Source organism: Gorilla gorilla, chromosome 4 (assembly GCF_029281585.2).
Source record: "Gorilla gorilla gorilla isolate KB3781 chromosome 4, NHGRI_mGorGor1-v2.1_pri, whole genome shotgun sequence".
NCBI classification, from domain to species: Eukaryota; Metazoa; Chordata; class Mammalia; order Primates; family Hominidae; genus Gorilla; species Gorilla gorilla.
Window position 1 is genome coordinate 16167407 of NC_073228.2, and position 22742 is coordinate 16190148.

The 22742-nt window shown below is 46.2% G+C and overlaps 1 protein-coding gene, 1 long non-coding RNA gene and 1 other non-coding gene across 5 annotated transcripts in view; 1 reads left to right on the forward strand and 2 right to left on the reverse strand.

Annotated features, from left to right (window-relative positions):
• Positions 1–22443, reverse strand: part of UNK (unk zinc finger) — a 40759-nt gene extending 18316 nt beyond the window's left edge. For all 3 annotated transcript variants that reach the window (XM_019026729.3, XM_019026728.3, XM_019026727.3), the window contains exon 1: positions 22270–22443. In XM_019026729.3, coding sequence (XP_018882274.1) covers positions 22270–22373 — 104 coding nt within the window. In that variant the 5' untranslated portion in view covers positions 22374–22443. The remainder of the gene's footprint in view (positions 1–22269) is intronic.
• On the reverse strand, positions 13083–15521 carry LOC129533875 (uncharacterized). The gene is made up of 3 exons (XR_008680271.2): positions 15265–15521; positions 14803–14971; positions 13083–13838 (listed from the first exon to the last, which is right to left on the reverse strand). It is a non-coding gene; the product is annotated as an uncharacterized lncRNA (long non-coding RNA).
• A 189-nt stretch (positions 22444–22632) lies between the features above and the next one.
• Positions 22633–22742, forward strand: MIR4738 (microRNA mir-4738). The gene has a single exon (NR_106497.1). It is a non-coding gene; the product is annotated as a microRNA mir-4738 (primary transcript).

Here is a 22742-nt window from a genome sequence, read left to right on the forward strand (position 1 = left end):
CCAACATAACTGGCATTCTGTTTTGTTTTTAAGAGACAGGGTCTTGTTATGTTGCTCAGGCTGGAGTGCAGTGGCTTTCACAGGCTCAATCATGGCATACCACAGCCTCAAACTCTCAGCCTCAAGCAATCCTCCTGCCCCAGTCTCCAGAGTAGCTGGGATTGCAGGTATATGCCACTATTCCCAGCTGGCATCCTTTATTTTTATTTGCTAAACCTGGTAGTTCTAAGAGTGACACATGCCTGCCTGGTGTTAGTGCCTCATGAAAGCACAGGGAGGCAGGAGGAGAAACCTAGGATATGTTCAGCCTGTCTCTGGGCACAGTCTGTCCTGGAGAAGGAAAGGTCCCGAGGACAGGAGCTAGACCTGGTGAGCCTGCTGACTTGGGGCAGACATGTCCACAGTGCCACGTGCAGATGAGACTCCACAAAGGCTCTGGCTGGCAGGGCTCTCACAGATCAGGACAGACAGTGAGCTACAGATTCCATGTTAAGCCTCTTCACTTCCATTCCCACTGCCCTGGGTCAGGGACTTAAGACTTTTTCCTAAACTGACTTCCCTGTTTCTGGCCTTTCTCTGTCCAGATGACACTGCATGGTGCTCAACCCTCTTCCTAGAGCCCGAATTTAACTCTTACTATTATTATTATTTTTTTGAGATGGAGTCTCGCACTGTTGCCTGGGCTAGAGTGCAGTGGCACAATCTCAGCTCACTGCAATCTCTGTCTCCCAGGTTCAAGCGAGTCTCCTACCTCAGCCTCCCTAGTAGCTGGGATTACAGGCACCCGCCACCACGCCCAGCTAATGTTTTCTATTTTTAGTAAAGACAGGGTTTCACCATGTTGGCCAGGCTGGTCTCGATCTCCTGACCTTGTGATTCACCCACCTCGGCCTCCCAAAGTGCTGGGATTACAGGCGTGAGCCACCGCGGCCAGCCCAAAATTTAACTCTTGCTTTTTTTTTTTGAGACGGAGTCTCCCTCTGTCGCCCAGGCTAGAGTGCAGTGGTGCGATCTTGGCTCACTCACCGCAACCTCTGCCTCCCAGGTTCAAGCAATTCTCCTGCCTCAGCCTCCCGAGTAGCTGAGACTACAGGTGCATGCTACCACGCCTGGCTAATTTTTTTTTTGTATTTTTAGTAGAGATGGGGTTTCACCATGTTAGCCAGATGGTCTTGATCTCCTGACCTTGCGATCCGCCCGCCTCGGCCTCCCAAAGTGCTGGGATTACAGGCATGAGGCCCTGTGCCCGGCCAGCAAACTCTTCTTGTAAAGGACCAGATGGTAAATATTTTAGACTTTAGATTTCTTTTTTTTTTTTTTTTTGAGACAGAGTCTCGCTTTTTTGCCCAGGATAGAGTGAACTGGTGTGATCTCAGCTCACTGCAATCTCTGCCCCTGGGGTTCAAGCGCCTCAGTCTCCCAAAGTGCTAGGATTACAGGCATGAGCCACCACGCCCAGCGGACTTTAGATTTCTTTTTGAGGGGATAACAATTTGCAAAGTTGGGGGATCCCTTTCATCAAAATGGATTACAAACGTTCATTGTTAATTCTGATTCTATAATACATACGTATATATTTTATATATATATATATACACACACACACACACACACATATAAATTTTTCTTTTTGTAAGGCAGGGGCTCGCTCTGTTGCCCAGGCTGGAGTGCAGCGGCTCAAGCAGGGCTCACTGCAGCCTTAACCTCCTGAGCTCAAGTGATCCTCCCACCTCAGCCTCTGGAGTAGCTGGACTATAGGCGCGTGCCCCCATGCCCAGCTAAATTTTTTTGATTTTTAGTACAGATAAGATCTCGCTATGTTACCCGGGCTGGTCATGAACTCCTGAGCTCAAGTAATCCTCCCCTGCTTTGACCTCCCGAAGTGCTGGGATTACAGGTGTGAGCCACCACACCTGGCCTGTAATGAGATTTTTATGTATTTCATCTTTGAAAATGTCTTTTCACATACATAGGTATTGCTAAATGTTGATAACATTCCACAAGCATGTGGGCTTGTTTTGTTTTTTTTTTTCCTTTTTGAGACAGTCTCACTCTGTCACCCAGGCTGGAGTGCAGTGGCACAATAGCTCACTGCAGCCTCAACCTCCTGGGCTCAGGCGACCCTCCCACCTCAGCCTCCCAGGTAGCTGGGACCACAGCCACCATGCCCAGCTAATTTTTGTATTTTTTGTAGAGATGGGGTTTCACTGTGTTGCCAAGGCTCAAGCATATAATTTTTTTTTTTTTTTTTTTGAGATGGAGTCTCGCTCTGTGCCCAGGCTGGAGTGCAGTGGCGCAATCTCGGCTCACTGCAAGCTCTGCCTCCTGGGTTCATGCCATTCTCCTGCCTCAGCCTCCCGAGTAGCTGGGATTACAGGCGCCTGCCACCACGCCCGGCTAATTTTTTGTATTGTTAGTAGAGACGGGGGTTTCACTGTGGTCTCGATCTCCTGACCTGGTGATCCGCCCGCCTTAGCCTCCCAAAGTGCTGGGATTACAGGCGTGAGCCACTGAGCCCGGCCAAGCATATAATTTTTATTCAGGATATCCATCTCTTAGATGACAATTATAGAATTCTACTAATTTTTTTTTTTTTTTTTTTGAGATAGAGTCTCGCTCTGTTGACCAGGCTGGAGTGCAGTGGCGCAATCTCGGCTCACTGCAACCTCTGCTTCCCAGGTTCAAGCGATTCTTCCTGCCTCAGCCTCCCGAGTAGCTGGGATTACAGGTGCCCGTGACCACACCTGGCTAATTTTTGTATTTTTTAGTAGAGACAGTGTTTCATCATATTTGCCCAGGCTGGTCTTGAACTCCTGACCTCAGGTGATCCGCCCGCCTCAACCTCCCAATGTGCTGGGATTACAGGCATGAGCCACCACGCCTGGCCAGAATTCTATTAATCTTAATACTTCTCTTTTAATCTCTTCCAGCTGAAGATTTGGCGTAAACTCAGTTGCGCAGATAATGGATTTTTTATTTTTATTTTTTAGATGGAGTCTCACTCTGTTGCCCAGGCAGGAGTGCAGCAGCGTGATCTCAGCTCACTGCAACCTCTGTCTCCCACACTCAAGCGATTCTCCTGCCTCAGCCTCCTGAGTAGCTGGGATTACAGGCATGCGCTACCACACCCGGCTAATTTTTGTATTTTTTGGTAGAGATGGGGTTTCCCCATCTTGGCCAGGCTGGTCTTGAACTCCAGACCTCAAGTGATCTACCCACCTTGGCCTCCCAAAGTGCTGGGATTATAGGCGTAAGCCACCACGCCCACCCAGTGGATTTCAAATTAGAGAAATTTCCTTTGTGTTCACATTGAGATGCAAAATCCCTGATAGAACTATAGCCTGCATTTGGAACATGTGTGTAGGAATGGAGAGCTTGCCTTTGTTTTCACTTTTGCCAGCACAGGAAGTATACAAGGCAGTTTAACATGACATAATGATTTAAACATTTGCTGTCATCAACATGACTTCCCTGAAGCATAGGGTTTGCATAAGCACTGTTTTACTTTGGAGTTTTAGGTTGAATTCATTAACAAACATTACCTAGTCTGCAGCAAAAGCTAATTTCCAAAGCCATTCAGCATTCAATAGTGGTTGGGAGCGATTCTCCTCATTCAGAAAATTTTCAATCTCAGCCCTGAGCTCAAAAAGTTGAAAGAAAACTACCACTGCTAAGCCATCAAACTACTGCGCGGCAGGGCACATCAGAATATTCAGCTTCTATTTCTGACAAAAACTTATGGAACTGATGATGATTCACAAAACCAAGTAAAATTACTGATGCTAAGAGTTCAATAACACATGATAAATTAAGATATTTTCTGCAAAGTACCTGCTGATGAATAACACAATGAATAAACCACCTTACATTTTCACAAGTTTTGTAAATTTGTCCAATTATTCTTCCGCTGTACACATATTTTTACCACCACCAGCTGTAAAAGATACTAGCAGATTACACTTCAGGTTGTACTGAATTAGTGTTTTCTTAGCTGTGGACTCACCAACAGCCAGGAAAAACCACATGAAATCAGACTTCTTTTTGATGGTGTCTGGCTCTGTCACCAGGCTGAAATGCAGTGGCGTGATCTAGGCTCACTGCAACCTCCACCTCCCGGGTTCAAGTGATTCTCCTGCCTCAGGCTCCCAAGTAGCTGGGACTACAGGTGCCTGCCACCATGCCCAGCTAAATTTTTTTGTATTTTTTAGTAGAGACGGGGTTTCACCGTGTTAGGAGATCGATGGTCTTGATCTCCTGACCTCATGAAGTGCCCGCCTTGGCCTCCCAAAGTGCTGGGATTACAGGTGTAAGCCACCGCGTCTGGCCTATAATTTTTGTATTTTTAGTAGAGACGAGGTTTCACCATGTTGGCCAGGGTGGTCTCAATCTCCTGACCTCGTGATCCGCCCACCTTGGCCTCTCAAAGTGCTGGGATTACAGGTGTGGGCCATGGTGCCCGGCCTTCTTTTTTAATTGACTACTGACATTGCTCCTAATGTCCTCAACATTTTGAGACACTGTTCCTGCTGAAAAGCTAACACTCTCAAACAAAAGTGTGTTTTCTCTGGACACACTTCTCCAGCTGCTGCAATCAAACACAATCTAATTAACTCAACATCAGTAAATGGCTTTCCTTGCCTAGCTAACAAATGAGCCACTCAGAAACCTGCTTCAATTGTAGCCTGCAACTGAAATTACAAAAATGTAGTTTTAATTCTTGTGAAGAAATTCTGCTGTAAGGAAATATTCCTAGCTGCATGCAGTGGCTCATCCCTGTAATCCCAGCAACACAGGAGGCGGAGGTGGGAGGATCACTTGAGCCTAGGAGTTTGAGGGCAACATAGCAAGACCCCATCACTAAAACAGTTTTAAAACATTTTTAAAAAAAACTAAGCCAGGCATGCACCTGTAGTCCCAGCTACTTGGGAGGCTGAAGTGAAAGGATCACTAAACCCAAGAGTTTGAGGTTGCAGTGAGCTACGGTTGCACCACTGCATGCCAGCCTGGGTGACAGAACGAGACCCTGTCTCAAAAAAAAAAAAAAAAAAAGACAACTGTGCTGAAAAAATCCATCAGCATTATCAGACCAAGCACTTATCACAAGATTCCCAGAAAAGCAAGCAATGGTCAGAAAAAAATTTTTAGGTCAGGCGCAGTGGCTCACTCCTGTAATCCCAGCCCTTTGGGAGGCCAAGGCGGGCAAATCACTTAGGGTCAGGAGTTTGACGCCGGCCTGGCCAACATGGAGAATCCCATCTCTACTAAAAATACAAAAAATTACCAAGGCGTGGTGGGTCACACCTATAATCCCAACTACTTGGGTGGCTGAGGCACGAGAATCACTTGAACCAGGGAAGTTGAGGTTGCAATGAGCTGAGCGCACCACTGTACTCCAGCCTGGGCAACAGAGCAAGACTCTGTCTCCAAAAAAAGAAAAAAAAAAAGGCTGGGGGGAGCCGGGTGCAGTGGCTCACGCCTGTAATCCCAACACTTTGCGAGGCTGAGACGGGTGGATCACAAGGTCAGGAGTTCAAGACCAACCTGGCCAATATGGTGAAACCCCGTCTCTACTAAAAATACAAACTAGCCAGGTGTGGTGGCGGGCGCCTGTAGTCCCAGCTACTCAGGAGGCTGAGGCAGGAGAATCGCTTGAGCCCGGGAGGTGGAGGCTGCAATGAGCAGAGATCATGCCACTTCACTCCAGCCTGGGCGACAGAGTGATCTCAAAAAAAAAAAGGAAAAATAAATTTTAAAGGAATATTTCCTTCTTTATTTAAATAAAGAGACAGGGTCTCACTCTGTTACCAGGCTGGAGTGCAGTAGTGTAATCACAGCTCACTGCAATCTTGACTCCTGGGCTCAAGGTGTCCTCCTGCCTCGGTCTCCCAAAGTGCTGGGATTACAAGCATAAGCCACCATGCCCAGTCACAGCTATCTTTATTGTTGGGTGCTTTGCCACCAAATGTGTTAACAAATAATCCACACGCCACCGAGCCTTAAAAGTAAAATACTTGAAGTGCATTTTTCTCTTCCTCTCTTCTTTTGACATAAGAGGTATGCACTGGTGATGAAGAACATATAAAACATGGTATGCTGGCTGGGTGCAGTGGCTCACACCTGTAATCCCAGCACTTTGGGAGGTCGAGGTGGGCGGATCATGAGGTCAGGAGATCGAGACCATCCTGGCTAACATGGTGAAACCCCGTCTCTACTAAAAATACAAAAAATTAGCCAGGCGTGGTGGCTGGCACCTGTAGTCCCAGCTACTCAGGAGGCTGAGGCAGGAGAATGGTATGAACCCGGGAGACGGAGCTTGCAGTGAGCCCAGATCACGCCACTGCACTCCAGCCTGGGCGACAGAGTGACACTCCGTCTCAAAAAAAACAAAAATGTGGTATGCTGATACGTGCAGCAATGAGAAGCAATGAGCATCACATATAGTCAATCTCCTGCTGCAACTACTTGAGTCTGTAGTTGAAGTGCACAAGCAGCCAAGACAACAGAGAAACGAATGAGTGCAGGTTCAAAGGAAGCGTTATTTTATTTATTTTTTATTTTTTGAGACAGAGTCTCGCTCTGTCACCCAGGCTGGAGTGCAGTGGCGCGATCTCGGCTCACTGCAAGCTCTGCCTCCTGGGTTCATGCCATTCTCCTGCCTCAGCCTCCCGAGTAGCTGGGATTACAGGCGCCCGCCACCATGCCCGGCTAATTTTTTTATTTTTAGTAGAGACGGGGTTTCACTTTATTAGCCTGGATGGTCTCAATCTCCTGACCTCATGATCCGCCCGCCTCGGCCTCCCAAAGTGCTGGGATTACAGGCATGAGCCACCGCGCCCAGCCCAAAGGAAGCTTTATTTAGGGACTCTTTGAAATTCATATAATCGTCACATCACGAAATATCTTTTCAACCATTGAAAAAATGTGAAGGGAGGGCACAGTGGCTCATGCCTGTAATCCCAGCACTCTGAGAGGCCAAGGCGGGTGGATCGCTTGAGCTCAGGAGTTGAAGACCAGCCTGGGCAATGTGGCAAAACGCTGTCTCTACCAAAAAAATACAAGAATTAGCCGGGTGTGGTGGTGCACACCTATAGTCCCAGCTACTCAGGAGGCTGAGGCAGGAGGATTCTTTGAGCCTGGGAGGTCGAGGCTGCAGTGAGCCAAGATCGTGCCACTGCACTCCAGCTAGGAGGATAGACTGAGACCTGTCTCAAAAGAAAGTGAAAACAATTCTTACCTTGTGGGCCTTAAAAAAGCAGGCAGCAGGCTGGATTTGGCATGCAAGCTGGTTTGCTGACCTCTGCTCTACACTTGGGTTTTTTTGTCTTTTTTTTCCCCTTTTTGTGGAGAAAGGGGGCTCGCTGTATTGCCTGAGCAGGTCTCGAACTCCTGGGCTCTAGCTATCCTCTGGCCTCTGCTCCCTAAGTGCTGGGATTACAGGTGACCTCTGTGCTAAACAGTTGGTATGCCCCATCACATCACACCCTTACATCTCCATACTTTTGATCATGTTGTCCCCTGGGTCTAGATCACCCTGAGGGTTCCCTGGCCCTGCCTGCCCCCGCTTCTATGTTCCTACTGCACTATGTGAATACTGCTGGCACAGCCACCACAGTGGATTCTGACTGTTTTGTACACTGCCACATCGATCATCTTTGTACCCCTGCACAGAGCTGACCCACAGCAGGTGCTTGAGATGTGGGAAGTGAAAAGAAAAGCAAAAAGCACCCCAAGTGGTAGAATCCTGGTACAAAAGCAGCTCTGCACGAACCCAGCAAAACACAGAGGAGCAACTCCAACCTCTGACTTAGATACATCTCCTGGCAATTAACTCAGTAAGCTCTCTCTTCCACATCACGTCTGCTCAGCTTTGTTCCTCACCTGAACACTAAAATTGAGATCTTCCGCCTCACACACACTGTCGGTTGCTGGCATCTGGCTCTTTTGTCATTGGTGCTGGGAATGTGCAGAGACCATTACAGATTAACTTTTTTGATAAAGGGTCTCATTCTGTCACCCAGGCTGGAGTGCAGTGGTGCAATTACAGGTCACTGCAGCCTCCCAGGCTCAAGCAATCCTCCCACCTCAGCCTCCCGAGTAGCTGGGACTACAGGCACCTGCCACCCCACCCAGCTAATTTTTGTATTTTTTTGTAGAGATGAGGTTTCGCCATGTTGCCCAGGCTGCTCTCAAACTCCTGACCTCCAGCAACCCTCTTTTTTTTTGTTGTTTTTGAGATGGAGTCTCGCACTGTCGCCCAGACTGGAGTCCAGTGGCCCGATCTTGGCTCACTGCAAGCTCCACCTCCTGGGTTTGCACCATTCTCCTGCCTCAGCCTCTGAGTAGCTGGGACTACAGGCGCCCGCCACCACACCTGGCTAATTTTTTTGTATTTTTAGTAGAGACGGGGTTTCACTGTGTTAGCCAGGATGGTCTCGATCTCCTGACCTCATGATCCGCCTGCCTCAGCCTCCCAAAGCGCTGGGATTACAGGCGTGAGCCACCGTGCCCAGCAAGCAACCCTCTTTAGTCTCTCAAAGTGCTGGGATTACAGGTATGAGCCACCATGCACAGCCACTACAGATTAATTCCTTTTTCTATTTCCTCCAACAACCAATGGGTATCATGATGACTACTGGCAAAAGCTGGGTATCGGCCAGGCATGGTGGCTCATGCCTGTAATCCCAGCACTTTCGGAGGCCAAGGCAGGTGGATCACCTGAGGCCAGGAGTTCGAGATCAGCCTGGTCAACATGGCAAAACCCCATCTCTACTAAAAATACAAAAATTAACCGTGGTTTGGTGTAGTGGCGCATGCCTATAATCCCAGCACTTTGGGAGGCCAAGGTAGGTAGATCACCTGAGGTCAGGAGTTCAAGACCAGCCTGGCCAACAGGGCAAAACCTCGTCTCTATTAAAAATACAAAAATTAAGCCAGGCGTGGTGGCTCGTGCCTGTAATCCCAACACTTTGGGAGGCTGAGGTGGGGGGATCACCTGAGGTCAGTTCGAGACCAGCCTGGCCAACATGGCGAAACCCCGTATCTACTAAAAAATACAAAAATTAGCTGGGTGTGGTGGCACACACCTGTAATCCCAGCTACTCGGGAGGCTGAGGCAGGAGAATCGCTTGAACCCGGGAGGCGGAGATTGCAGTGAGCCGAGATCACGCCATTGCACTCCAGCCTGGGTGACAAGAGCAAGACTCTGTCTTAAAAAAAAAAAAAAAAGAGCTGTGGTCAATCTTTTTGTGGAGTGCATGTCTGCATGAATGTCCACCCTGTATGTTTTGTTTGTTTATAATCTGATTTGGACAGACCTACAGATTTGAGTACAGAGACATATAGGCAAGACAATGATGGCCTCCAGACAACTAAGACAAGCCAACAGAAAGAGATGGTGCTGCAACACCAGATTTGCTCAGGACTTCATGAATCCCAGAACATGCAGTGAACAGCAAGATGTAAGCCCAACAAAAGGGACAAGAGATTGAGCCGGTGGAATAACTCACTCTGGATGCCCCTCAGCTTTGGGTAATGGGCCATGAGTTTTCAAGATGGAGCGGCCAGTGAGGAAACACCTGTTCCTGCAGCTCCTGCTGCTCTCCTGGCCACTTAGTGTCACTACTCATGACCCTCACACAGCAGCTGGCAAAGACAGGGCAATCTGACAGATCTGCCCATATCCCTAATAAGCTACTAATGTTCATTTTATTACAGCCAGTCTTATAAAAATTGAATTTCATCTTTTTCAACAAGTATAGGCCAGGTGTGGTAGCTCATGCCGGTAATCCCAGCACTTCGGACAGCCAAGGCGGGCGGATCGCCTGAGGTCAGGAGTTCGAGACCAGCCTAGCCAACATGGCGAAACCCCGTCTCTACTAAAAATACAAAAATTACCTGGGTATGGTGGCACATGCCTGTAGTCCCAGCTGCTTGGGAGGCTGAGGCAGACAACTGCTTGAGCCTGGGAGGCAGAGGTTGTAGTGAGCCGAGATTGTGCCACCGCACTCCAGCCTGGGGGACAGAGTGAAACTCCATCTCAAAAACAAAATAAAAACAAAAAACAAATATATACAAGCTTTAACATGAATATAGGATCTTTTTAAAAAGCAAGACATAGTCCTAATCTTAAACATTCTTTATTGAAATCTAACCACAATATGATAGGATTCTGCAACTAGCACTAAAGGAAGGGAAAAACAAAAAGCCAAAAAACCTGTCATTTTTGAAGATTATTTGTAGTATCCAAAGGCTCAAATGATGCTTGTCTATAATCTCCTGCTTTCCATGTTAACCCTGCTAGCTACTTCTTTCCTTCCCCCACATATAACTCCTAAAAAGAAATGTAGTCACTGAGATCATAATTCACGGCTTATCAAAGGTTCTTTAAGTTTAAGAATAAAGTATGTTTTACCCTCAAAGAGAATACTGTAAGAGCATATGAGCCATAGGTTAAAATTCTAAATTATTTATCCAAGTATGTATATGTGTGTTACAAGCTGCTAAAAATCTTTCCTTATTTTTGCAAATCTGATAGGTAAACTATTATCAGTTCTACATTCCATATTTATAAGGATATACATACACATTCTGATACCAAACATGACCCAGAAACCATACAACTTTGTAACAGTAACCACATTGGTGGGAGTTACTAAAAATGGCTTTTAGTTTAGGCTGGGTGTGGTATCTCAGGCCCAGCACTTTGGGGAGCAGAGGCAGGACCACTGCTTGAGGCCAGAAGTTCCAGACCAGCCTGGCAACACAGTAAGACCCTGACTTCACAAAACAAATTTAAAAATAAAAAATTAGTCGGGTGTGGTGGTAAACCCCTGCAGTCCCAGCTACTCAGGAGGCTGAAGTGAGAGGATCATCTGAGCCCAGGAGTTCAAGGCTGCAGTGAGCTATGATTACATCACTGCACTCTAGCCTGGGTGACACACTAAGACCGTATCTCAAAAAAAAAAATATATTTGGATGGATCTGACACACTACACAGCTATAGAGATGTGGCTTCCAAATCTTCTAAAGTGATCCTGATTTAGAATATTCTCTCTGGCAGAAAAAGCAAGCTCAGGGAGTATTATTCAGGCAAATAAAATAAGTGTCTAGTGAATTTGTAAGTGTGTCTGAACCTTTAAGGGAGTCTTTGATCCCACACTGGCCTTTAGTCAGAGTAAATACAATATGATCTTATGGCCACTATGAAGCTCCTAGATGTGATGAAACTCCCTACCGCACCCGGGCACACACGCCCGTGCACACACACACACAGCAACCCACAGTTCAAGTGCTACGGGCACTCAAGCAAGTCAGTGTTTTACAGTGGGGGAGCCAATCCCTGGCAATTATTTCAGCCCACTTTTCACTGGGGCTCACTGGAACTTTCTGACACCTGTGAGCTGTCCTGGCCCCAAGAACTAACAAGAGCCAGGAAGGGTGTGCAATTAGTCCTGTGTGTCCATGGTCCCTTCTTTCTATAACTGTCCCCTTGCCCTGTGGGGCCTAGAGCTGGTGAAACTGAGGAAGATTCATATAAGGGTCACCCACGTCACTGACGTTAGAGAATATTCGAGAGTACTAAAAACCCCCGTTCATCCTCCCCCAAATTATACAATACCTTGACTTTATTCAAAGTTTTTCTGGCCAGGCATGGTGGCTCACACCTGTAATCTCAGCACTTTTGAGAGGTCAAGACGGGCAGATCACTTGAGGTCAGGAGTATGAGACCAGCCTGGCCAACATAGTGAAACCCCGTCTCTACTAAAAATACAAAAATTAGCCAGGTGTGGTGGCGCGCGCCTGTAATCTCAGCTACTCAGGAGGCTGAGGCACTACAATCGCTTGAACCCGGGAGGCGGAGGTTGCAGTGAGCGGAGATCACACCACTGCACTCCAGCCTGGACAACAGAGCGAGAACCTGTCTCAAAAACCAAAAACAACAACAACAACAACAACAAAAAACCCACAAAGTTTTTCTGTACATAGCTAACCTGAAAAAGCTAGCCTGGAAAACCTCCAGTTTTATGACCCTTTAGTAATATGTTTAAACTAACATGTTCTTTGTACATTGTTTTCTGTACAACAACGTATTTGGCCCTAAACTGCATGGGTCAGTTTAGAACACACATCCATCATGTAAGATACAAGCAGTATGATGGAGGCGCTACAAAGACTGGAGAATGAAATAAGAATTCAAGTGGACGTGGAAGAGAGAACTGTTCTCTGAAGATGCTGCTGCCCCGTGCGTGCCCTAGGAACTGAAGGATCTATTTTTGTGTGGATGCAACTAAAGAAGGCATTCAATCAGGGCTGTTGAAGCAAGGAGCAATGCAACTGAAAGCAGTGACCAAGGCCCTGTTCAAATAATGGCGGAGAACAGTACCTACGCTGTGCTAAGTGCCAAGCACTGTTTTAAGCGCTTTACATGTATGAACTCATTTATTTCACCCTTATGACAACCCCATGAGACAGGTAATATTCCTATTCTCAGGAAACTGATACACAAAGAGATAAGTCACTTGCCCAAGATCTCACAGCTAGTAACTGACAGAGCTGGGCCTCAAATCCAGGTGGTGTGACCCTGGAGTCAGTACTCTTAACTACCATGCTGACTATTAACTAAGCATTTTTTTTTTTTTTTTTGAGACGGAGTTTCACTCTTGTTGCCCAGGTTGGAGTGCAATGGCGTGATCTCGGCTCACTGCAACCTCCGCCTCCTGGGTCCTAGTGATTCTCCTGCCTCAGCCTCCCTAGTAGCTGGGATTACAGGTGCCCGCCACCACACCCAGCTAGTTTTTTGTATTTTTAGTAGAGACGGGGTTTCACTATGTTGGCCAGGCTGGTCTCGAACTCCTGACCTCAGGCAATCCACCCGCCTCAGCCTCCCAAAATGCTGGCATTACAGCCGTGAGCCACCATGCCCGGCTAACTAAACATTTCTTAACTGAGCTAAAGGAAAAACAAGAGTAGTAGCAAATAAGCCTCAGTGACTCTCTGAAAGCTGTTTAGAATATGTCGGAGAGTTTCGGACAGGCCATAACTACAATACCATAAAATAAGTTGCTGAAATAAAAACAGAAATGTTCACTTTAGCATGCTCTACTGGATATTTAATATACATTTTTGTATTCATTATAAAGTACTCTTACTTCAATAGTAAAACAGAGGTTACTTTGTTTTTAATCAGGAAATACAAATACCAGTCTCTAATTTATATTATATTTAGATGGTCTGATTCACACAAATCCTGAAGTGACAGGTCACCAGATGCCTGGCACCTCTTAACAGTAAAAGTGACATCAGAAACATATAGTAATGTTCTTACCAAAATTAATAAATGCTTAGATATAAGAACGACTACTTAAAACTTCTAAGTCACAAAACACCATGCTAAAGGTTTTTATCAACCTCTTCTTTACAGAACATAACTACTTCTCTTATGTGGGGGTAGACCTGTGAATAGGCCAAAATTTCATAGGAAGGTGGGACATGGACCTTCCCCCTCCTTATTAAAAGTCATTTTGTCAGGACTTATGGTGGCTATATGGTGTTTCAAATGCTAACAGGAAACAAATGAGTCAACTTATGCACATGAAAAGCAAACTGTGAATAAAGAATAAGGAAGGGGAGGAAACAGTTCAATAAGTTCAGATACGACTTGATGATACTGTCACAGGCTGCCACAGGCCTCAGTATCTTCTTTATGTCCTAAAGAAATTGAGCCACCAACAGGAAAAAAGGTCACCTCACAGAGAATGCTGTGAGATTTTTAAGTTGCTAGACTCCTTTCCATCTTCTCCTTCTCCTCAGCTCTTGATACTGCTGTCAAATTCTACACACTGGCAAAGAAAAAAGGGGTGAAAGTTGAGGGATTTTATAGAGAAATAATAAAAAGTTTGTTGTGATTACTTGAACTAATATAGTATAGCCACTGATATCATTTTAAATGCCTAAAACACATGGCCTGTCCTTAAAGAAATGCCCATGTAAACCTTAAAACACTCACGATACCTGAAGAATGGATTCTATTACATTTTAGCAAGACAGCAAACTTCTCTTCCACCTCCCACCCACCCCAGGAAGTAGACATGATTCATCTTATGAAGGCATTGGTAAAGATCTGCTTGTTCCCTGGAATGGCTATCAAGTTGGAGACAAGGTAAAGTATAATTACCAGCAACTAAGAGTCTCAAACTTGTTTTCTGAATACGTATTTCTTATTTCAAAACATCTCCACAGACTTATAACATGGCGGCATTCAACTAGAATAGATAAACAGGGCCTAAGCCACTGAGAAAGCTGGGAAAAGGGCACCAAGGAGCTTTGTACAAACCACGGGCTTTCCCACACTGAACCACTGCTGCTGAGCCTTGGCAATAGGCCATGCGCTTGAAGCCCTCTCTATGGTAAGAGGGACTCATATACACTGATTTTTTAATTAACTTTTTAACAATTTGAGATATAATTCAGAGAGCACTCAAACTCACCACTTGTACATTTCAGTGGTTTTTAGTGTATTCACCCACATTATGTAAGCTTCACCATATCTAATTCCAGAATATTTCCATCACTCCCAAAATCACCCTGTACCTATTATCCCATGCACTTTCTCCACAGATACCTCTGCTGCCTATGCAGGTATTTTAAGATGACTGGCTGGGGTGAATCTATAGAGTTATCTATATGGTAAGAAAACAAGAAGCTACATTGTCCAGAGGGATACTAAACCTAAATTCTTGGCATTGTTAGCAATTAGGCTAATGTAATTTTTATATATTGGCTAAGAATGGCAGAGAAACTTACATTCAACATCCATCTTCACATAACAATTAGTGTGACCCAAATTCATCCAAGATGTTAAAAGAAGGGAAGACAATCTACTAGGATTAGCCATAACTGTCCATAGTTGCAATCTCAAAACAGAGAAGATGCATACGGATAGTGGGAAAACCTCCTTTAGTATCAACCATAGCTGGATTAAAAAAAACAAAAACAAAAACAAAAAAACTTAATCATTAAGCAAATATTGCCCAGTGTGGGAAAATAATCACTAGACCAGTCCACTATTTAATGTAATGCAGCTTTAATTGCAACCTTACTGTCATCACTCTCGACCTGGAGTCTCTCCTAATGAGAAAAATTACCTTTAGGTAAAGGTCTGGCGGGAAAGCCTGCAGATGTGTGCTGTGCTGCTCAGGCTGTGGCAGGGCTCTAGTTACCTAAGCGTGCTCATGGCTTCTAAGACACACAGGAAAGAGACCTCACCTTCAGGCATCAGGGTGTTGAAAAGCGGGAGGACGTGTAGGTCCACGAGGGTATCTTGCTTTTGTGCACTTATCTGGGGTGCTATTTGCAGAGAAGGAGCTCCTTTATAGAGTGTGCCCAAGATGGATTTCTCTAAGTTGCTCTCAGAGTTGTCCAGCTGCCCTCACCAATAAGTCACAGTCTTTGTAGGATGATAGAAACCACCAGTCAAAGCAGATGCATATGGGTTGTGGGGAAGCCTTCTTTAGTATCTAACATAGCTGGATTAAAACAAAAAAACTTAACCATTAAGCAAATCTTGACTTTAATAATTTAGATAATAGCAAATATCAACTAGGTGTTAAGTTTAAGAATCTACCCTTAGCAAGGGCACTTAACACTTAACGGGGATTTTGTGGGATTAAATGAAGGCTACAATGAGCTCCTAATTTCTGTCCTGCAAGAAATTAGTTCTACTTGATAAACAAGTAAATAAGATCCAGAAGTGTTTATTGGTAATGTAGCTCGTTCTCACTGAGGTTGCTCAGCAACGCTTCCAATGACTTCTGTTGTGCAACAAGTAGTACTCTACTAATGCATGCACTATTTTATTGTAATTTGCAATAATGACTTAAATACATGTTCATGTCCAGGATTTTCCAAAATACAATCAGATGCAAGCAAGTGAAGTTAATGACATTTATGTAATACATAAACTGACAAAACTGCCTGAAAAGAGTTATCTATGGAAGTATTGCTACATTATCTTTGTTTAATTCGATGCCCAGGAAAGCAGTCCTAAATTTAAATGATGCCTAGATAGATGAGGCTATAAAGTATTTATTCTCTGTCGACCTATAAGAAATCACCAAGTGGCCAGAAAACTCCTGCAAACCTTCGCTAAACTAGAATTTCATTTTCCTTTACCATGAGGGCATTAAGAAGTCTGAGAACCGACTGCAGTCACTGCAGTTGAAGGCATGAAGACATGATTAGTCTTTGAGGTATACTTCCTCTCATGGGGTCAAAACAATGAGGTCAGAAACTTGGAGAGTTTAATATTTATTTATTTTTATTTTATTATTGTTTTCAAGCCAGAGTCTCGCTCTGTTGCCCAGGCTGGAGTGTAGTAGCGTGATCTCGGCTCACTGCAACCTCCGCAACCTCCGCCTCCTGGGTTCAAGCGATTCTCCTGTCTCAGCCTCCTGAGTAGCTGGGATTACAGGCATGCACCACCACGCCCGGCTAATTTTTGTATTTTTAGTAGAGATGGAGTCTTGCCGTGATGGCCAGGCTGGTCCCGAACTCCTGACCTCAGGTGATCCACTCGCCTCGGCCTCCCAAAGTGTCAAGATTACAGGCGTGAGCCACCACGCCCAGCCAATTATTTATTTATTTTTCAGATAGGGTCTTGCTCTGTCACCCAGGCTGGAGTGCAGTAACACAATCTTGGCTCACTGTAGCCTCAATCTCCTGGGCTCAGGGATCCTCCCACCTTGGCCTCCTGAGTATCCAGGACCACAGACGCACACCACCACACCAGGCTCGTTTTTTTAATTTTTAGTAGAGAGGAGGTCTTGCTATGTTGCCCATGCTGGTCTGGAACTCCTGGGCTCAAGTGATCCTCCTGCCTCAGCTTCCCAACGAGTTGGGACTATAGCTAGCATACCCAGCTGGATATTTCAGATGGTAGTTTTTCTGTGACCTTTCAAGAATAAACTTTTTTTTTCCCTTCAGATGGAGTCTGGCTCTGTTGTCCAGGCTGGAGGGCAGTGGCGAGATCTCGGCTCACTGCAACCCCCGCCTCCCGGGTTCAAACAATTCTCCTGCCTCAGTGTGTGCCACCACACCCAGCTAATTTTTGTATTTTCTTTTTTTGTTTTTGTTTGAGACGGAGTCTAGTCCTGTCACCCAGGCTGGAGTGCAATGGCGCGATCTCGGCTCACTGCAACCTCCGCCTCCCAGGTTCAAATGATTCTCCTGCCTCAGCCTCCTCAGTAGCTGGGATTACAGGCGCCCGCCACCACGCCCAGCTATTTTTTGTATTTTTAGTAGAGACGGGGGTTTTACCACGTTGGCCAGGCTGGTCTCGAACTCCTGACCTCATGATCCGCCCACCTCAGCCTCCCAAAGTGCTGGGATTACAGATGTGAGCTACTACGCCCTGCTCAGCTATACACTTTCAATAGTATAACTAGCAAAAAGCCAAAAGGTAGCTAAATTTGTAGATACATTTTGAGACGTGATTGCTACAAAAGTTCTCCTCATTCTTAAACGTTTTTATAAAACTCTTCCAATATACAAGACAGTATATTATAAATAAAGATGAATTAAATTCATTATTTGTCAAATTAAAAGACAAACTGTCTAGTAAAAGGAGGTCACAGGCCAGGCGCAGTGGTTCATGCCTGTAATCCCAGCACTTTGGGAGGCCGAGACGGGCAGATCACGAGGTCAGGAGATCGAGACCATCCTGGCTAACACAGTGAAACCCCGTCTCTACTAAAAATACAAAGAATTAGCTGGGCATGGTGGCAGGCGCCTGTACTCCCAGCTACTCGGGAGGCTGAGGCAGAAGAATGCCGTGAACCCAGGAGGCGGAGCTTGCAGTGAGCCGAGATCGCGCCACTGCACTCCAGCCAAGGGCAACAGAGCGAGACTCAGTCTCAGAAAAAAAAAAAAGAGGTCATGTGGTTCTTGTATTGGAAGAATAATAATACATATACATTATCGTTTTACTAAGTGCTAAGCAAATACTTGGAGCTGTACAATAAAGGAACTTCTGACATAACTGTTTTCTAAAAGGACTGGATTCCTAAGTCCAGCACAAGTGCCTGCTACACCAATTTGCTGAAAGGATTATTCCAAAGTTTCCCTTAAAGCAAGATTATTCAAGAGTTTAGAAAAAAAAAAATCAACAAAATTATCCTTCAAACTATGTTATGAATAATCCTCTTGGTTTAGGAAACGGAGGGCTCAAACTCTAAGAACTTTAATTTCAGCACAAGAATGAAGGGCAAGAAAGGGAAACCAATGGGAACATAATTTTTTGCTTTTAGTGTATTCAACTGTGTTTGCCAAGATTACTGTTATGGTGAGTGAGACTCAATTATCACACAAGTGTCTCTGGATTATTGCAAAGACTACAGCATGTTACCTAATTTCAAATAACATCAGGTATAAAACTATACAAAATTAATTAATGTATAAGAAAGTCCAGGTGAGGTGGCTCACACCTTCTCAGGCTCACGCCTTCGCATGCCACTGTACACCAGCCTGGGTGACAGAGCAAGATCCTGTCTCTTGCTCTGTCCAACCAACCTGGGTGACAAAAATAAATTTAAAAAAAAAAATTAAAAATAAAAATAAAAGTGGCTGGGAGCGGTGGCTCACACCTGTAATCCCAGCACTTTGAGAGGCCGAGGCGGGCAGATCACGAGGTCAGGAGTTCAAGACCAGCCTGACCAACATGGTGAAACCCCATCTCTACTAAAAATACAACTAACTAAATAAATAAAAGTTTAAAAAGGTAAAAAATTTGACAGGCAGACGAGAACAGTGGCTCACGCCTGTAATCCCAGCAGTTTGGGAGGCCAAGATGGGCGGATCACGAGGTTAGGAGTTCGAGATCAGCCTGGCCAACACAGTGAAACCCTGTCTCTACTAAAAATACAAAAATTAGCCAGCCATGGTGGCGTGTGCCTGCAGTCCCAGCTACTTAGGAAGCTGAAGCAGGAGAATTGCTTAAACCCGGGAGGTGGAGGTTGCAGTAAACTGAGATCACGCCACTGCACTCCAGCTTGGGCAACAGAGTGAGACTTTGTCTCCAAAAAAAAAAAGAAAAAATTGACAGGAAAAACATACAAATATTCAAAAGGGGTCTATCTCTGTATTCAAAATGGGATGAATTATTATCAATGATCAATTATTATTCCACTCTGTATGTCCGTGTGTACCCACTGTTTACCTCCCAAGCAGCTCAAATTTTCATTTAAAATCAAAATCAAAATGCTCCCGCCCCCTAACTCCCAAGGGCAATAAATGAATTCACCTTATGGGGGTGGGGGGAAGCAGGTATGGTGGTATGTGCCTGTAGTCCCAGCTACTCAGGAGGCTAAGGCAGGACTGCTTGAGCCCAGGAATTCAGGTCCACCTGGTTAACACAGAGAGATCACGTCTCTCTTTTTTTTTTTTTTGGACCGAGTCTCACTCTGTCACCCAGGTTGGAATGCAGTGGCACAATCTCTGCTCACTGCAACCTCTGCCTCCTGGGTTCAAGCGATTCTCCTGCCTCAGCCTGAGTAGCTGGGACTGCAGGTGTGTGCCACCAGGCCTGACTAATTTTTTGTATTTTTAGTAGAGACGGGATTTCCGTGTTGGCCAGGTTGGTCTCGAACTCCTGACCTCAAGTGATCCACCCACCTCAGGCTCCCAAAGTGCTGCGATTACAGGTGTGAGCAACCGCACCCTGCCCATGTCTCTTTTAAGAAGAGAGAAAAAAAAAAAAAAAAGCTGGCCTTCCAGCACTTTGGGAGGCCAAGGCCCAACAGTAGATTGCTTGCGCCTGCTTGATCACAGGAGTTCGAGACTAGGCTGGGCAACATGGCAAAATCACGTCTCTACAAAAAATACCAAAAAAAAATGTATCCAGGTGTGCCTGTAGTCCCAGCTACTCAGGAGACTGAGGTGGGAGGATCACTTGAGCCACGGAGGTCGAGGCTACAGTGAGCTGAGATCGTGACACTGCACTATAGCCTGGATGACAGAGACCCTATCTTAAAAAAAAGAAAAAGAAAAATCAGAGCCAGCAAGTGTGCTGGTTCCGTTATATGTGTCCTCATGCTCCCTGCACCTCAGCCCTAGGAGGACTAGGGGATGAAGTTTTCCAGGTCATCACAGCTTCTGAATGCTAGTAAGTCTAGCAAGAAAGACCACTGATTTCTATCTCTGATTTTTGGAAATACAAATATAAAAACACACATACATATGAACAGACAAAGAGATAAGAACACCTACAACCTCCCATCAAGCTTGGCTATTTCACCTACTCCTGTTGATTTCCTAAGACACCGCAAGAGCCAGGTCCCATTACTCTATACTTACCCACAAGGAATGGAAAGGCAGGGTTTTTTTTTTGTTTTTGTTTCTGTTTTTTGAGACGGAGTTTTGCTCTTGTCGCTCAGGCTGGAGTGCAGTGGCACGATCTCGGCTCACTGCCACCTCCGCCTCCCGGGTTCAAGCGATTCTCCTGTCTCAGCCTCCTGAGTAGCTGGGATTACAGGCGCCCGCCAGCACACCCAGCTAATTTTTTGTATTTTTAGTAGAGATGCGGTTTTGCCATATTGGGCAGGCTGGTCTCGAACTCCTGACCTCATGCGATCCGCCTCGGCCTCCCAAAATGCTGTGATTACTGGCGTGAGAGCTACCACGCCCGGCAGGAAAGACAGGTTTTAAACAAATGAGCATCAAGAGGACAAAGACTCAGATACTGACATTTAATCAGCTGTTCACTTGTTTCACCTGTCAATTCCAAAATAAGAAAGCCTTTCTATTACAGATTCCATAGTATGCTCAATGACAACACAACACAGAAACACAAGTTGCTGAAGCCAAGACTCTCATGACTCAAAATGTGTTTATTTTGCTAAAAACAGTGATCTGAGCAACCAGAGATTATAAAGAAGTTCCAATTACGTGAAGTTTCCAGATTCGAAAATCAAGACTACACCATTCTACTCATCAGTAGTCTTTGAGCTAAGAACATCTCACCAAAATCAATGGAAAGACTGCGAAAGATCTCCAGTAAGAAAGGACCAGGAAAGCAATGTCCATATCAGAAAAGGAATGGTTAACGTGAGTCAGACTGTAGTCAAGAAGCTTAAATGATTTCAGCCAACAACAGAGAATCCCACAAAGAAACCATACACTTCCTATAACCAATGTTCCCCAACCCCAGAACAGTTTCCCAAGGTCTTCCATAACAAGAGTTCCTCCTGACTGGTTTGAGTTCTTTCTACTCCAACAGATGATTCTGTTCTTCGTTCACTGAACAACTTAAGAGCTGTTCAACCCCCCAGGTTCCAAAACCTCTCGCAGCTGGGGATCCTTTTAAACATGCACATCACTCAGGAGCCCACGGGGATGAGAGGCATTCACAGAGCATCAGGGAAAATGGAAAGCAACATTTTGCTTAACAGGAGAAATCGCCCCTTATTCATCTTTCTCCCACATCACCTAACTCTAGGGAATGCTTAATGTGGCTTGAATGAAATGAAGACAGCGACCTAAAAGCACACAGATGCAAGACTTCCAGGAAGAGGTTTTCCCATCTTGCTGGACTCCTGTAGTGTCAGTATTTGGGGCTCCCTCTAATGCTACATTTCTGCTGAGCCTGCAGACATACTTGGAACCCATCACCTTCGGGCTCCCAGACTCAGGCTCCGCACAGCCCGCGAGGGAAACGGTCATGGGCACGCACGGACACGTTTCCATCTTTGCATGTTTATCTACGTCGACTGTGAATTCAAGCAAGGGTGGCCCTCGTGGACAACCTACGAGCCTTAGGGACACAAAAGGCTTCCTGTGCAAACTGCACGGAATCTCCTGACAGGACTTCACGTTAATCATCATTCATAGGTGGGTTCTGGGGCTGGACCCCACGGAACTCGTCTTGGTTGTGTCTTGGACTTCTCACTGCCCCAAAGGAGCCTACTACTGTGGTTTTACGGTCTGAGGAACAGTTAGGCCTCGAAGGCCTGGCCTAGGGAGAGTGCACTCTGCATCCCGAGCTCCCGCCTTCCCCACTCGGCGGCCGGGACCGAGTTTCCCGCCCCACAGCCCGACCAGAGGTTGGTGGCAGTTGGAGGCAGTTGGGACCGGCCCCAGCAGGTTGGAACCGGTCTGGGCCGGGCCGGAGGAGGAAGGGGGGGAGGAAGAGGCCGCCTCGCGCTCTCCCTGCGCGCGTGACTCACGCTGGCCGCTGACGTCAGGCGTGCGCGCGCGGCGGGGGGGGGGGGCTCTACGTACGTGTAGTGCTGCGGTTTCTCGGGCTGTGCCTGCAGCACCTGAGCGGTAGCGGCCGGGGGCGCCGAGGAAGCTGCGGAGCCGCCGGGCCCGGGGCCCTTCGACATGGTCTTGTCTTCCTGCCTCTTCGCCGCTCCCCTTTTATTATTCAGTCTGCGCGGTCCGCGCCGAGGACCCAGTGCGCCTGCGCCGCGCCACGAGAACGTGAAGACCCCCCACACGGCAGCAGGGGTTGCTGGGAGTTGTGGTTCTATGTCCGGCTGCAATTTTACCGTCGGCAGAGGGTTGCTGGCAAAGCACAGGACCACAATACCCAGGGATCCTTGCTGCTAGTGTCCCGGATGCTGAGGGCCTGCGACGGCTTCTGGGAATTGCAGTCCGGTCGCATTTCTCCTTCTTACCAGCGCGTTTTCAGTTTCATGGGGAAGCCTTTCCATGAAACTGGAGCGCCTGGAGGAGAAGGGGCCCAGAGCTAG